At 35.5% G+C, this 16,639-nt stretch overlaps 1 protein-coding gene across 1 annotated transcript in view; it reads right to left on the bottom strand.

Annotated features, from left to right (window-relative positions):
• The window catches only part of SPAG16 (sperm associated antigen 16), a 612,125-nt gene that overhangs the window by 573,491 nt on the left and 21,995 nt on the right, over positions 1-16,639 (bottom strand). The window contains exons 5-6 of the mRNA XM_070423299.1: positions 11,628-11,765; positions 2,315-2,422 (exon numbers count right to left, since the gene is read on the bottom strand). Coding sequence (XP_070279400.1) covers positions 2,315-2,422; positions 11,628-11,765 — 246 coding nt within the window. The remainder of the gene's footprint in view (positions 1-2,314; positions 2,423-11,627; positions 11,766-16,639) is intronic.

Raw genomic sequence — 16,639 nt, 5'->3', positions numbered from 1 at the left:
CTGTTTTATTTGAAAACTAGAGGCCCGGTACACAAAATTCATGCATGGGTGGGGGGTGGTGTCCCTCAGCCTGTCCTGCACCCTCTCCAATCTGGGACCCCTCGGGAGATGTCCAACTGTCGGTTTATTGGGCCTAAACGGGCAGTCGGACATCCCTCTCACAATCTGGGACTGCTGGCTCCTAACCACTTGCCTGCCTGCCTGATTGCCCCCTAACCAATCCCCTGCTGACCTGATTGATGCCTAACTGATTCCCTGCCAGCTTGATCACCCCCAAATGCCCTGCCCTGCTGGCCCAATTGCCCCCAACTGCCCTGCCCCGCAGGCCTGGCCACCCCTAACTGCTCTTCCCTGTGGCCTGGAAGCACCAAATTGCCTGATCTCCCCTGCTGGCCTGATCTTGTCCCCAACTGCCCTCCCCTGCCAGCCTAATCACCCACAACTGCCCTCCCCTGCCAGCCATTTTGTGGTGACCATCTTGTGGTGGCCATCTTGTGATGACATAGGGGTGGCCATTTTGTAATGGTCATCTTGTGATGATGTGGTGCAGCCATCTTGTGATGATGTCATGGTGGCCATCTTGTGACCACGTCGCAGCAGCCATACATTGTGCGATGCCACCTAGGCTTTTATTATATAGGTTGCTTTTAAAATACTTTACTTTTTTATTGAATTATAATTTACATGGAGTAAAATATACAGATCTGAACTGTTTCAGTTTAGAGTTTTCATAGCTATGCATGTCTAGGTAGTCCACCTTGTTACTAAAATATAGAGTATTTTAACATCTCAGGAGATTCTAGAATTTCATATATTTGGAACACCTTAGAATATGTTCTCTTTTGAAACTGGCTCCTTCCACTCAACACAACAACCAATATATGAACTTGTTGATTTTTCTTATATTTGTCCCATTACAAGTTTATTGGTTACATGTTTTATTTTTATTATTTCTTTTATTTTTCTTTCTTTCTATTTAATTTGGTTTTTTGAACTTCTAAGTTGCAAGATTAGATTGCTGGTTTAAAATTTTCTTCTTTTCTAATATAAGCATTTAAAGTTATCAATTTCACTTTAAGCACTGCTTTGGCATCATTCCACAAATTTTAAAATGCTACGTTTCCAAAGTCAATTCAAAATATTTTCTTATTTCCTTCTTTGACTCCCATCTTATTCAGAAGTATGCTACTAAATTTTCAGGTAACTGGGAATTTTCCACAGAGCTTTGTGTCTTCAATTTTTAATTTAATTTTGTTTAATCAGAGAACATATTTTGCATGGCATCAATTAATAGACAGAGTTATTTTATGGCTCAGCATGTGACCTATTTTGGTGAACATTCCATGTGTACTTGAAAAATCCAAAGTAGAATTCAAGAAAGGTCAATTATGCTCAATTAACTTGTCTGGTTCTATAGACTTAGAGAATTTTTGCCTATTTTTCTACTAATTGCTAAAAGATTAGTGTGAAAATCTCCAACTGTAAATGTGAAAATATTTATATTTCCTTTCTGTTTTATCAGGTTTTGCTCCATATATTTTGAAACTTTTTTATTAGATTCATGCATGCTCTGCTTTCCTGATGAATTGACTATTTTATCAATAGGAAATTACCTCTTTTTCTCTAGTACTCAGGATGGCCCAGAGGATGTTCGTCTGTCACCCCCCTTCCCCAGGCCCTATGGACTTGCAGAGGTGGCCTCCTTTCCCTAGAAAACACTGCTTCAGAAATCTCTTCATCACAAGGTAAAAGATGTGATGAAGAGATTTCTCCTCTTGAATTACTCCTCTTTCCTCCTCTCCTGACTGCCAAGAGAAGAAAGATACTATACACCCAATTGCTCGAAGAATTACTAAGCATATACTTATAGGAACCAGAGGAGTGCCCCAAAGATTGAACTTTGAGGGACTTGATAAAAAAAAGCTGTAAACTAGGACTGGTTAAATAATAATTCATTGACCTTGAACCAGTTTCTTTAAGACATGGAATTTGACAAGTATTAGAGCAAGAACGCCAACAAAGGAGGTGAAATCACTCCTGAAGTAGCTCTTAGAAACTTAGAAAAAGTGATAGCCAACCCTCAGCCAAGTGGAAATGCCTGAGCTGTCCTGGCAGAGAGCAGAGGGTGTGACAGCAGGAGCCTAAACTTGCTCATCTTTGACCATCAGGTGTATAGTCTAGTATTTGGCACACAGTAGATGCTAAATAAATGTTGAATAAATAACTTTACCTGAAACCTTCTGCCATAACCAAGCTGCTTAACACTAATTAAATACCTCTTTAAGAAATATGCCAACAAATATTAGCAGCTTACCCTTTGAGCTCATTAATTAATTTGTTTTTTTCTTGAATTACTCGCTTGTGATGCATTCGATGAAAATCACGTTCTTTCTGAGTTTTCAGCAGATCTTCTCTAGCCTTGCTGAAAAATAATAATAACTTTAAACATCTTTGCTAGCTCCTTTCTACAAAAGTTATTTAGTTGTCAGTTAAAATCCACTATTGAGCAATTCAAAAGAACATTGAAAAACAAAGATTCCATTATAATTCTCATTGAAGAATCCCAACCAACATACTGTATATTGAGATGGGGGATGAATGGGCCAAAACCTGTACTTTCATAAACAGCATTCATTCACATTTTATTGAAGTAAAGTAAGATGAAAGATACGCTGCCAAAATAACTTGTAATCCATCTATTCCCCAAAAGAATTTGTTTATAAAATTGAAATATATGTAAAACAGAATAATCCAAAATAATTACAAGGTAATGACTTTACAAAATGTAAAACTTCTGAACTTGTTTAAATACATAGTTAAAAGAGGATGCACTGTGTTAGCTAGTTCTGATAATTGTGAAAAAGAAAGCATATTAATTCTGAAAAAACAAGATTTTTTTCCGGTAATGCATATGAGAAATACACACCACCTGCAGATCATTTTACTAAAATTATTGCTAATTTGTTGAGAAAGGTCTTCAAATTCAGTCCTGTAGTATAGAAGCATTCTTCAAGTAGATGTATATTCTGCAAATTCCTGGTATACAGCAAAAATATTAATTTTAAGCCCAAGCTGTATGTGAAAAATTAATGGAAATATTTCACCCACCCCCATAATGTTAGTTTCAATATAAAAATGTAAAATATAATTTGGAATGAAAAAAGTAGTTGTCTAACAGTCTTAGTTAAGTTCAAAGTGCTACTGCACCAAAACTCTCATGTTCTGGAAAGAGATAAGCTGAATTAGATTGCTGACATCTCACAAGGTGATCAGAAAGGAATAATCTGCTTCTCTGGATCCCAGTATTTCAAAACACTGATTCACAGAAAAGAAAGGCACACAAATAGATTTCTGCTTTAGGAGCTTTGTCGGAGTAATCACTGACGAGCAGTGACCGGGATGCTGCCAAAGAAGTGGGAAGACGTTAGGTTTCCAGGCTGCTTGATCAAGTCGCCTGTGGCATAAGGTCCCAGGGTCCTGTCTATTCTTCCAAATTTACTTCTTTTAAATTCCCCTAACCTTCCTCTTTTTAGGGAGGATGACCTGCATCAATTTTTATGTTACTACCATTATGTAATGTTTATTGCATATAAATAAACAATGTGTCACAGTACTCATGGTTCACTTCCTCCATCTATCCTCCATTTCATTTCCATGTCCATATCTTCAAAGTGCTACAACATATCAATTAAAATATTTAGTCTTGCCCTAATTGGATTGGCTCAGTGGATAGAGTGTCGGTCTGTGGACTGAAGGGTCCCAGGTTCGATTCCAATCAAGGGCATGTACCTTGGTTTCGGGCACATCCCCAGTAGGGGGTGTGCAGGAGGCAGCTGATCGATGTTTCTCTCTCATCGATGTTTCTAACTTTCTATCCCTCTCCCTTCCTCTCTGTAAAAAAATCAATAAAATATATCTATATCTATATCTATCTATCTATCTATCTATCTATCTATATATTGTCTTAAAAAATCATCTGAGGAATATGCCATTGATTAGGTGAACAATTTCTTCTTTCCAGGTTTTAACCCTCTGTGTGTGTGAATGAAGATGGACCAAAAAAGAGAGAACCTCTTTGCCACCACCACGTGGCTAAGGAGTCGGCATGAAGAGGAGGAGAGAGCTCAATTAAGTACAGTGATTGGAAAAGGCAAGTGGCTAAGTTGACATTAATTGTGCAAACACAAGGACAACACCTGAATTCTCGATCATTTAGAAGAAAGCATGTAAAGTGGCTTATGTTCTGTCTGGCACATAGAAAATACTCAGTGAATGTTACTGTGATCATCATCATATTACTATTACTATTGAATATAGTAGAAAAGATATATTCAAGTCCTCTCACAACTAGATTTAGCTACCTAAAATAAGGGGCATGCCTAGTAGGTAAATTTCCTTTACTTGACCAAAAATATCAAAATTCATGATCATTATAAACGTATCTTCTAAAAGAATTTAAACTTTTGTGAACAACTATTTTACATCTACTAAGTCTGCCTTACTTTCAATAAGTAGATACATTAAGTAAATAAACTTACATTTTATTGATCTTATCTGAAGTGTAAAGTCATAATAGGTTAAAAAATACATGGTAAGGCAAAAGTAGGTTTACAGCCATTTGCTTTAAAATAATATAATAATTAATAACTAATAATACAAGAATAAACTGTTTCGCATACTCACAACCGTAAAGCTACTTTTGCCCCACCCTTTATGCAGAAAATAATGCTGCAAAGTTTCCTAAGCAGAACCACCAATGTGCAGTATTGCACCAACTCACTTTTTAAATACACATTTAAAGGCCTATTTGTACTCATCCAAGAAAAGAAAGCATAGGAATTGATTGAAGTATTAGACCTTAAAGTTTTTCTGACCATTAAATTGGTTTTCTGTGACTTGCTTTCTGCTTGCACAAATGAAGTCAACTCAGTAAAACAATTTAAATTCATTTCATGGTGATGCTTTTCCTATTATGACCTTCCTGTGGCCCATCTGCTTAAAAAAGGAAAATAAAAGTAGTACTAAAAATATTCATAAAATACCTATAAGCAATTAATATTTTAAACTATGAAGTATTTTCTAATTATATTAGCGGAGCATGTTTGTGTTAAAAATAAACTTTTATTAAGACAGAAAGCAAACATAGAGATTCTATTTTGAGTATAATGAAGTAAGAGTTATTCAGTGAAACATTCTGCTTAGATTTGTGTATCATAAACAACACACTTTTACATGCTTCTTCTCTTAAGGAGATGGCAGAATGATCATTTACTAGTAATGTCCCCATTTCAGCAAACCAGCATATCAAAATCTAGTGTTAAAGTATAAAATATGAAGATACTCATATTTGTATCCTGCTATAAAAACCTTGTTCTCAAAACTCTACATTTCCACATGTGAATGTGATTTAATAGTGTACTCTATTTTTTTATTTTTTTGTTTTTTATTTTCTTTATTGATTAAAGTATTACATATGTGTCCTTATCCCCCCTCTTGCCTCCCCACCCTCCCACTCATGCCCTCACCCTCCTGGTGTCTGTGTCCATTGGTCATGCCTATGTGCATGCATACAAGTCCTTTGGTTGATCTCACCCCTTACCGCCACCCTCTCCTACCTTCCCTCTGAGGTTTGATGGTCTGATATATGCTTCTCTGTCTCTGTTTCTGTTTTTGTTCATCAGCTTATGTTGGTCAATACATTCCACATATGAGTGAGATCATGTGATATTTATCTCTCTCTGAGTGACTTATTTCGCTTAGCATAATGCTCTCCAGGTCCATCCATGCTGTTGCAAAATGGTAGGAGTCCCTTCCTTTTTACAGCAGCGTAGTATTAAGTGAATTCTCCAGTAAAATAATTTTATTAGCCAAATAGTTTTAACTATGTATTCTGGAGTAACCATTTAACAATATGTTTACTGGAGTATTTTTTTATAATAATTTGGCAAAGGGAAGCATATAAACATTTTCTTATTTACCTGCACTAATCAAAGCAAGCCTTCATGTGCAAACTTAAGTCAATGCGTCTTCTGAGAACAATACTATATGATTACCAATTATTTCAATGTCTTGAGTTGGTTATAAATGAATTAATTTAACCCATTAAAATCAATATTGGGATAATTTTTGAACAGACAAAATGGAACTCAACCAGATTAGAGGAAAACTTTCATTATATTCTTATCCAAAAAAAGATAAGGGTATACCCATGTCTAGAAAAAATACTTCCTTAAGTTAACAAACAATTACTTAAACACAAAAGTATAAAATTTGGGGGGCCTTAGTATTATCTTTATTTCCACAGTGGTTATTTTTTTTCTGAAAGTCATTGCAGTTTGGGTCTTTGGAAAAGCTGGGCACTCTTTGACTTTTTATAGAAGTGAATTTTGTTAGCGAAATTAGGGCCCCTTGGTAAAGTACTTAATTTTTCCTCAAAATTATTTGCAATTTAATTATACTTAACATTTATTGGGTATTTACCATTGTGTTAAACACTTTAAAATTATTCCTTCAAGAATAAGATTACACCACTTACATATGAAAAAAGTGAGTAAAAATTATATTCTCATATCTAAAGAGTGACAGAGCACCATGTATTTGTGTTGCTCTATCCACAACACCTGATCCTGTATTGATATCTATTCTAAACCCAAGTTTGAGGGAGACTAGTAATACAGAGTTTGATAGTAGCATTCTTCATTATTATTGTATTGTGACCAGCTAAATTAATCTGTAAGGCAGTTATGCAGGATCTACACTAATAAAAGAAAAAGATGCAAATTGACTATACCTTCTTGATGCCCACCAGCCAATCAGGAGTGGGTATGCAAATTAACCCAACAAAGATGGTGGGTTAATTTGTATATGCAGGCTCCATGTCGACGATGCAGGCATTCTGCACTGCCCCAGCTGCTCCAGGCCTCTGGGCAGCGTGAGAAGGAGTCTCCAGCCAGAGCGAAGGTGGTACCGGCAGCCAGAGGAAGGAAGGCCTATTCTTGCACGAATCTTCATGCATTGGGCCTCTAGTATAATAATGTTATCCATGTTTCCATCATGTCCCTCCATCAGTCTATTTTCCACACAAGAGCCAGCTTCTCAAAACTATCCATTAGCTCACATTCCACTCAGAGGAAAGAGGAAATTCTTTAAAAGGCCTCTACCACTTACCCTTTGTCCCAGTCACTATGGTCTTCGTACTAACAAGCCAAGCTATCCCCACCTTTTCCCTCTGTACTTGTACTTCCTTTTCCCTCTGTCTGGAATTCCCTTTTCCCAAGTTCACACGTGGCCTCTCTCTCAGTATCTTCAAATATCTGAGAGGACTTTTCTCACCAGCCTATCTAAAACAGCACCCCGCTTATTTCTGTCCCTTTTCCCATGCTATTGTTCTTCACAACACTTACCACCACCTGATACATGGTATATCTGTTAACATCCATCTGTACTAGTGGCTATTTTATTGGACAGCATAGCCTCAGAGTGAAAATTGTGTGGTGGTAAGAAGAGAAAAAGAAGCCGGTCCATGGGGAAGGAGAGGCAGAACAGGATGTTGTCACAGAAGCTGACGGAGGAGAGGAGTAAAGAATAGTAGAGTAGGAGGGTTGAAAGCCAGACTAAAGGCTGTCAAAGTACAAATGCAATTGTCTTTGTCCATGGGTTATGCATATATGCATATAAGTTCCTTGATTAATCTCTCCCCACTCACCCCTATGCTCCACCTTCCCTCTGAGATTTGTCATCTGTTCCATGCTTCTATGTCTCTGGATCCATTTTGTTCATCAGTTTATTTTGTTCATTAGATTCTACATATGAGTGCATTCAGACAACAGTGTGGTGAGGGCCTGGGGGCAGGGGGACTGGTAGGTGCAAGGTGGAGAGGGGTCAATGAGAAAAAAAGGGCACATGTATAATACTTTCAACAGTAAAGGTAAATTTAAAATAATAATTGAAAATTATTCTAAGTACAATTGATGTTTTTAGGAGTAAATCAGAAAATTGAGAATTTACAATATCTACATTATGAGAATGAGAAAATGCTAGTCAAGATAAGAGACAACATCAAGCAAACAATTGCCTAATTAATAAGACTCTTAAAATTTTTATGGGTCTCAAACTGAGGTTAATATTGTGGAATGTCAACCACCAAATAAAACAAGGTTTGTAAATAGTGTCTTAACTATGAAAGATTTTATAACTCTAGTGATGCTTTCTAGTCTTTATTCAACCAACAGTCCTCTACTAATATGTGGCAGGTCACTTAAGTTCTAGACCCCTGCATTTAAAATTATAATTGATCTACATTTCCACATAAAAAGTACAGTGATATTATCCTTTTCTAAAAAAGAATGCCAAACTACTATATATATATATATATATATATATATATATATATATATATATATATAAAATTCCTCTCTAGTACCCAGTACATAATATATTTTACCTATAATGTAACTATAAATATTTTTAGTAATACATTTTCCCTTAAAAACATCTAATAGGAAAATTTCCAGAAGTTATTTCCCAAACTTTTTAAATCAAGTTATAACTGACATATGACATTTCATTATTTCCAGGTGTACAACGTAACAATTTTCCCTCGGCCTGGCCTGCACCCTCTCACAATCCAGAACACCTCAGGGGATCTCAGACTGCCAGTTTTGGCCCAATCCCCATAGGCCAGGCCAAGGGACCCCACCGGGGCATGAATCCATGCACCAGGCCTCTAGTATACTTATAAGATCTTTGGTTAATCTCTTCCCACCTTCCCCTCTCCCCCTTTCCTCTGAGATTCATCAGTCTGTTCCATGTTTTCATGCCTATGTGTTGAGCATTTGATCCCTGGTGGTCAGTGCGCATCATAGCTACCAGTCGAATGGTCAAATGGTTGGATGGTCAAATGGTCACTTAGGCTTTTATATACAGAGATTTCAAAATCATCACCACAATAAGTCTAATTAACATCTTTCACCATATATACAGATACAACATACACCAAATTTTAAATTTTAGAATATAATCTACATTTGACGCAAGAATAGGAAAACCTCTGTTCTAAAATTGGCATTGCTTACACCAGAAAGATAATTTCATTTTTAATTATAGCAATACAAATTATATTTTAAAGTGAAATATTTTCCCTTTTCATTTCTTCCTTCATGCTTCATCACTGCTGAATTTTAAAAAATGTTAACGTGAAGACTAAAAAAAATCTACTAGGGATGACAGCCTTTAGAGATATTGATAATAATAGCTGACATTTTCAAAGCACTCTGTGATTTACAACTCTTTAATCTAGATTGCCTCTTTAATTATCACAGCACTCCCTAGGAGTTAATAATATTATGTATAATTACTCCCAGTTTAACAATAAGAAAGCTGAGTTAATAAGTAGCAGAATATTAGGAGTGAGGTGTTTGAACTTTAAGTTCAGTACTCTTTTCAAGGCAACTCTCCCCTAGGTAAGCCTACTAGAGGCCCGGTGCACAGATTCATGCACCAGTGGGGTCCCTCGGCCTGCCCAGCAGTGATCGGGCCAAAACTGGCAGCCGGACATCCCCCAAGGGATCCCAGAGTGCGAGAGGGCACTCTGCAAAGTTGCTGTTGTTCAGCAGCTCCTGCATTTAGCGTCTGCCCCCTGGTGGTCAGTGTACATCATAGCTACCAGCTGGTTGGCCAGTGGCTTAGGCATTTATATATATAGATAGCTTTCTGATCTCTCTTATTTTTCTCAATATATCATTAAATACTAACAGTATAATCAAGACAATATATAATCTATATGTAACCTGATACTTCTGCATATCAAATATTATTTATCATTAGAAAAGTATTTAATATCTATACTTATCTTGCTTTAAAAAATAGCCTTAATCCTAAGAGAAAAAACTTTAGGGTAAATTACATGAAGTGAATCCCATGTTTATCACTGATTCCTATTGGAAAAAATGTCCTCATAAGTCAAATTAAAAAAAACATGTGTGATGGAACATTACAATTTAGAGAAAATTTGGAGCATAACAGATATAATTTATGAAATTTTTAAACAAAAGTTCATTCTCCAGTTTCTGAGAATGTCGCCAATAGAATTAGGCGACAGGGACATACTTCATCAAAATGCCCTGTGAAAAGACAATGTGCTTAATATTCATTCAGTGATATAATTAGGCATCTATTAAGGGTCAATCATCTTTCCTTCAACTCTTCTATGTCAGGTAGATTAGAGCAAATAAGTATTTTCTTTTTTCTAATTTATTCAAGTTTAATTATATCAAATAAGATACATTTGAGAGATAATCATAAGTTATTGAAACTAAAACTATATATTAGTAAATTGAGTACATTTTAGTAATCTTTTCATAAATATAAACTAGAAACAGATTTAACTTGAGTAATATCTGTTTTAATCATGGTTTTCCAACATTGAGTTAGTCATTTCACTGCTAATAGTGTATATGGTGTTAATTATAATAAATAAAATATTAGTTAACAACTTTCACCATATAAACAACCAATAATCAACAAGGATTATTTAATGTTACTGGGGCAAAATTCATTGTACAAAGAGGCTCCATTCAAAAGAAAATTAGCAAACTCAAGCAATAATTCAAAGGCTTCAGGAACTGAAACAGTACACCAGGCAGCACTCTGAAAAAAACTACTGGTCAAATTCCCAGTGCCTCCATTCGGTGTCTATACAAAGTCACAGTGAGTGTCAGAGCCAACAGCGTAAATCACTTCTGAGAAATGGAACTGAGAATAGATAGAATGCTGGTTCTAGTAACATATTATTCTGTGGGTCATCATACACTTGTCTAAAATGTAAAATGCCAAATAGTACATTCTATGATATTTTGTGTATCTATTTTTTTTTTGTTTTAATATGATTCTTTAACAAAGGAAGCCTCTTTTATTATGTTAATAAACATTAATGAGCAATGTTTGATCTGTCTCTATTCCATATCTAAGCATTGATTTTCCATCTAACATTGTCTTAGAGGGGAGTCACACAGGTCAACACATTTACATATTTGTCTTTATCAGAATAACACTGTTTATCTAAATTTGTTCACCTAAAATTGCATGGCTTCCATTAGTTTTAGAAAAAAAGAAAGATGTGGAGAGGTTTCACTGTTAAGTGTTTCCTCTCTGTATAAATCATGCTATAAAATTGCTAAATAAGTTTCCTTTGGAGAATTTTCGAATGCTAAAATCCCTCTATCAGAAATGTACTAGTTTCTTCCTTCCTCTGTGTTTCCTATAATTTGATGATTTTTTTCAGAAATCAGCTTATCCTCACAGGGTAAAATTTGACAAACCATGAAAAGATTATCAAAATACAAAAGGAAGTGAATTTTATATAACAAATTAACCACCTCCTACACAGCCCCCTGCATTCTACCCTTGTTGATGAGTTGCAGTTGTGAGCATTCTGGTCATATGTTCAATTAATGTGCTAGTGACAGCTTTCACATTCTTTCAAACTAGAACTTAAATATAATTCAGTTTTCCAGAATTAAAGGTCTGGTACATTAACTGCTGTCCACATATTAGCCTCATTCAACTCTTTACTTTTATTTAGTCCAAAATAAAATGGGGGGGGGGGGAGTATTTAAAAATTAACATACTCAGCTGCCTGTTTCCAGTGCTTCAAGTCTTTCTTCAAATTTCTGTTTTCATTTTCTAAAACCATATTCTGGGTATAGACATCTGGAACATCCCCAACTTCTTTCAGTTTGGTTACTCCCTTCTGTATCAATTCATACCTAGGATAAAATGAAAGAAAAAAAAAGGATTTAAGTTGTTTCTTTCAACTAAACTGCTAAATTTATGTACCATTCAAAACATTAATTCTGGGGGAAAGTTTATAGAAATTATTTGTAATATTACTTTATAAATTAAAATGTCAACATTCATAATATATTTTTAATTAATAAATAATAAATTGCTGGGTTCAAATATCATCATGGTGCATAAAATATAACTGAATATCTCCTATGTTTCATGCACTAATGTCGACACTGGTAAAATGAACAAAATGGTTCAATGCTCTGTCTAATGAAGTTTCCATTCTAGTGTGGATGGTGATATGTTCTATATAAAGTAAAATAAGCAGGGTAACAGGGAAAGAGAGACTGAATTGGAGGGTGGTGGTGGTGTTGACATATTTTATATAGGATGGCCAGAGAGAATATCACTATGACTGACAAAGAGCTATTTGAGCAGAGAACTGAAGGAAATGAGAGACTAACCAGTGATGGCGAACCTATGACACGCGTGTCAGAGGTGACACGCGAACTCATTTTTTTGGTTGATTTTTCTTTGTTAAATGGCATTTAACTATATAAAATAAATATCAAAAATATAAGTCTTTGTTTTACTATGGTTGCAAATATCAAAAAATTTCTATATGTGACACGGCACCAGAGTTAAGTTAGGGTTTTTCAAAATGCTGACACGCCGAGCTCAAAAGGTTTGCCATCACTGGACTAAGCCATGTGGATATGTGGGAGAGTATTCTTGGCTGACAGAAAGAATGGTAAAGGCTCTGAGACAGGGAAGTGCTTGGCATGTACAATAAAGAGAAAAAAGCCAGTCTATGGAGAGTTATCTCATGTAAGAGATGGGTCAAGGAGAGAGCAGGGAGCCAGAAAAAGGAATGCGATTTTACTCTGAATCAGACTGAAGCCACGGGTAGGCTTTCAAAGATGGGAGACGCTCTCTCACACCTGCTCTAGTTTCACTAAACTAAGTCTGGAGGAGCAAAAGTCGAATCAGAGAGACTAGCTCAGAGCCTGCTACCATAGTCCGAGAGAGAGAGAGAACGGTGGCGTGAACAAAGTTGGTAGCAGAGGAGATTAGGAAAAATGGGCCCCTCTGGACATGCTGTAAAGGTGGAGCCAACAGGATTTTCTTAAAGATCAGCTGTCAGGGGGTGGTTAGAAAGAGAAGTCAAGGCTGATTCCAAGGTTTCTGGGTGAGCAACAGATAGCCATTTACTGATACAGGGACAAATGCCATAGGAACTGGATGATTAAAGAAATCAAGGAATTGTTCTTAGTCATGTTAAATGCAATATGTCTTCTGGAAAATCAAGTGAAGAAGAATACTGGATATACATGTCCAGAGTTCAGGAAAAATGTCAGGACATGTACTTTAACTTTGGGAATCATCAGTGAATAGATACTATTTAAAGTCACAAGACTGGATGAGGCCAGCTAGGGAGTGAATGTAGAGAAGTGAAGAAGTCCTAGGACTGTTTAAGAATGGGAAGAAAAGGAAATACTACTACATAGAGACTAAACAAGAGAATAAGCCGTGAAGTAATGGGAGAATATGAGAGTTGTGGCTCAGGAATCAAGTGAATACAGTGCTGCAAGGAAGAAATGAATGACACAAAGAGGGTGAATAAGAGGAATACTGAGGATCAATTGCTCAATCTGGCAAAGTGAAGTCACCGAAAATGGTTTCAGGAGAGTCATGGAGATGAAGGTGAAACTAGAGCAGGTATGAGAGAGTTGGAAAGGAGGAGTGGCACCAAGCTCTTCCAGGGATACATGCTATAAAGCGGAGCCAAGAAATCAAGATGAACCTAGAAGAGGATGTGGAGTTCAGGGAATGTTTTTATTTCTCTTTTTTAAAATACATGACACACGTTATTGCACATCTGTATGCTTATGGGAATGATCTAGCAGAAAGGGGGAAAAGCTAAAAGTGCAGTAAAGAGAGGGGTCAATTGGAGGAGCAATGTCCTTGAATGAGCCAGAGGAGCTCAGTCCAGGAGGGAGAGGAGGCCTTAGGTGTCAGGTGGAAGGGAATGCCTGAGCACAGGGGCAGCAGGTTGGGAGAGAGGGAGGCAGGGGTCGTGGCACTTCTATTTCCACAATGAAATAAGGAGAAACATCAGAAAATCATTTATAGATTTGTAAATAATTACAATTTTAATCATTATATGTAGAAATTAATAAAGCTAAATAAAAAACAGTAATAAAAACATTTCAAGTAATAAAGTTATTAGTAAATGCATCTTTAAAAAGCTTGCTATGAATGGGCAGAGCATTCGTTTTAAAATGTTTAATTATCAGTATTTTCATATTACAAATCTTAACTTTATTATTATTACACATTAATAGTCATATGTTACCTGAAATTTAAAAAAAAAAAACAGCAAGAGAAAGGTTAAGATAATTGAGTCAATAGTAAGTAATATTTGCCATGATTTCTAAAACAGCAAATTGATAACCATTTAATCATAAATTCACTTTTTATCCATATTTCAGATGTGATGTATACTTATCTCAGAAGAAAAGGCATAAGGATTGATTGAAGTATTGGACCATAAAGTTTTTCTGAGCATAAAATTGGTTTCGGCAACTTCCTTTATTTAATGCAGAAAGAAATCACTAAAAAATTACTTCAGTAAGAAAAAAAAAAAGGTGATATAGAATCCTCTAAAATAAACACTATGTAAATAAATTAAGATGTGGTAAAATGAGTAAAAGTCAAACATAACACATATTACAACAACTATATCTAAGACATTCAAAAGTTACTTTACCAAGGAAAATTTATAGCATCATGTAAAAATACCGGTTGACTTTAAACTCACTAAAACTAGTATAATTATAATCTACAACTGGAAATTTCACAGTAAAATCTGCATATTCCTACAGAAGATTTTTGGTTCCGTGTGTGTATTTTATTTTAATTTAAAAAAAAAATTAATTTATTTCAGAGAGAGGAATGGGGAGAGAGAGAGAAAGAGAGAGAAATATCAATGATGAGAGAGAACCATCGATCCATCAGTTGCCTCCTGCATGCCTTCCTACCCCCATCCCTACCTCAGTCCACCCAACCCTCTCTACCCACCTACCCATGAAGATCCAGCCTGAAATCCAGCATATGCTCTGACCTAGAATAGAACTGTGACCTCTTGGTTCATGGGTCAATGCTCAACCACTAAGCCACACTGGCTGGGCTGTGTGTGTATTTTAAAGAAATATCCTAGTCTTCTTTAATCCTTCCTCCTTAGTCACTTCCCTAAGATTAAAACTGAAAACTATTCATATATAAGTATTAGGAACTAGAAATACAATGTACTACCAATAGAATTGCCAAGTAATTACTGCCAATAAATTTACATTAAGGTCGATAAACTAACTGTAGTTCTATACAAATTGAGTAAATACATATATTTCGTGGAGAAAGTGCATAGGCTTTCATAAGATCTGTGTATATACCAAAAGACCTTAAGACCCCCTGCCACAAATGGATACTAATATGCTAGAATTTCAGTGAATATATAAACAGTGCAATAAGAGTAAGCATCATTTTTTCTTTTGTGATGACTTTTGTTCCAATAAAATCTTCTTTATGAAAACAAAAGGTGAGCTAGAGTTGGCTCAAGGGTCTTAGTTTGTGGACCCCAAGTTAAAAAAATTATTTCAATTACTGTTTGAGAATTGGAAGGACACAAATCAAATTTCAGTACCCAGGTATTTGTTTGTTTTTATTTTGAATATTTCTGTTTGTCTGTTTTTACAAACTAACAATGGAAAAACCTTGGTTGCAACTCTTTGTAAGATTCAAGAATTCCTGGCAATGATATATGTTTTTCTCCATAATAAGAATGATAGAAGTAATTATTTAACATTCCTATAATCCTATTATGCAGAATACGTAAAGGTTTCTGGTCAATGTCAAAATGTTACATGTGAAATAAAAATATCCAATTCAGTATAATCTTAGTACAAACGATGTGCAATCTCATTACAAACTGGCCACCAGGGATAAGGATAAAATTATTAGAACGACAGTACTACTAGACCCAAATAATATGATATTTAAAAAAAATTTTTCTTTCTGATTGTATATTATGCTAAATGGTATGCTTACTTGGGGTTCTAAAATTCCGAGCACAATTGCACTTTCCTGACATTTCATCTCAATTCAAACTGCTAAATCTCAAAGGACAATATGGCAAACACCTAATTGTTAAGAGTATACTTGGTTCCACATGTCTCCAAGGGGATCATGTCACACTTTAGACTGGCCAAACATGTAAGCACCACATGTCCTATTCTCAGAAGAAGAGAAGGTAATTGAACCACATTAATCTTTAATTTCATTAGTACCGCATATTAACCATCTGTCTACTTATACAAAAATATATTTCTAATACATTTGTAATTATTTTAGGGACATTTTTATAAAAAACATTCACATGATTTCCAGATTTAATAGGAACAGTATTATTTTCTTCCATCAAACTTGCTCTTTTCCCTGAATTATAATAATAAAAAATGGTTCTCCTCGTTTAATGCATTAACATTAGATGTGCAATTTAAAATAAGAAAACCACCTGGCCAGCGTGGCTCAGTGGTTGAGCATCCATGATTCAATTCCTGGTCAGGGCACGTGCCTGGGTTGCAAGTAGCCAATCAATAATTCTCTCTCATCATGGATGTTTCTATTCCTCTCCCTCTCCCTTCCTCTCTGAACACTCTCTCTCTCTCTCTCTCTCTCTCTATATATATATATATATATATTTGTTTTTTTTTTTAAAAAAAAACTAATTTCTTCTATGTGTATGGACCAAGTAGATGAGAACCAAAAAACGAACAGAAAATAAAAATTACAC

The sequence above is a fragment of the Myotis yumanensis genome, unplaced genomic scaffold (assembly GCF_028538775.1).
Source record: "Myotis yumanensis isolate MYYU_CA2020_CCGP unplaced genomic scaffold, mMyoYum1.0.hap1 SCAF_8, whole genome shotgun sequence".
NCBI classification, from domain to species: domain Eukaryota; kingdom Metazoa; phylum Chordata; class Mammalia; order Chiroptera; family Vespertilionidae; genus Myotis; species Myotis yumanensis.
Note: the sequence above shows the minus strand (reverse complement) of the source record. Positions and strands in the feature narration are given on the sequence as shown.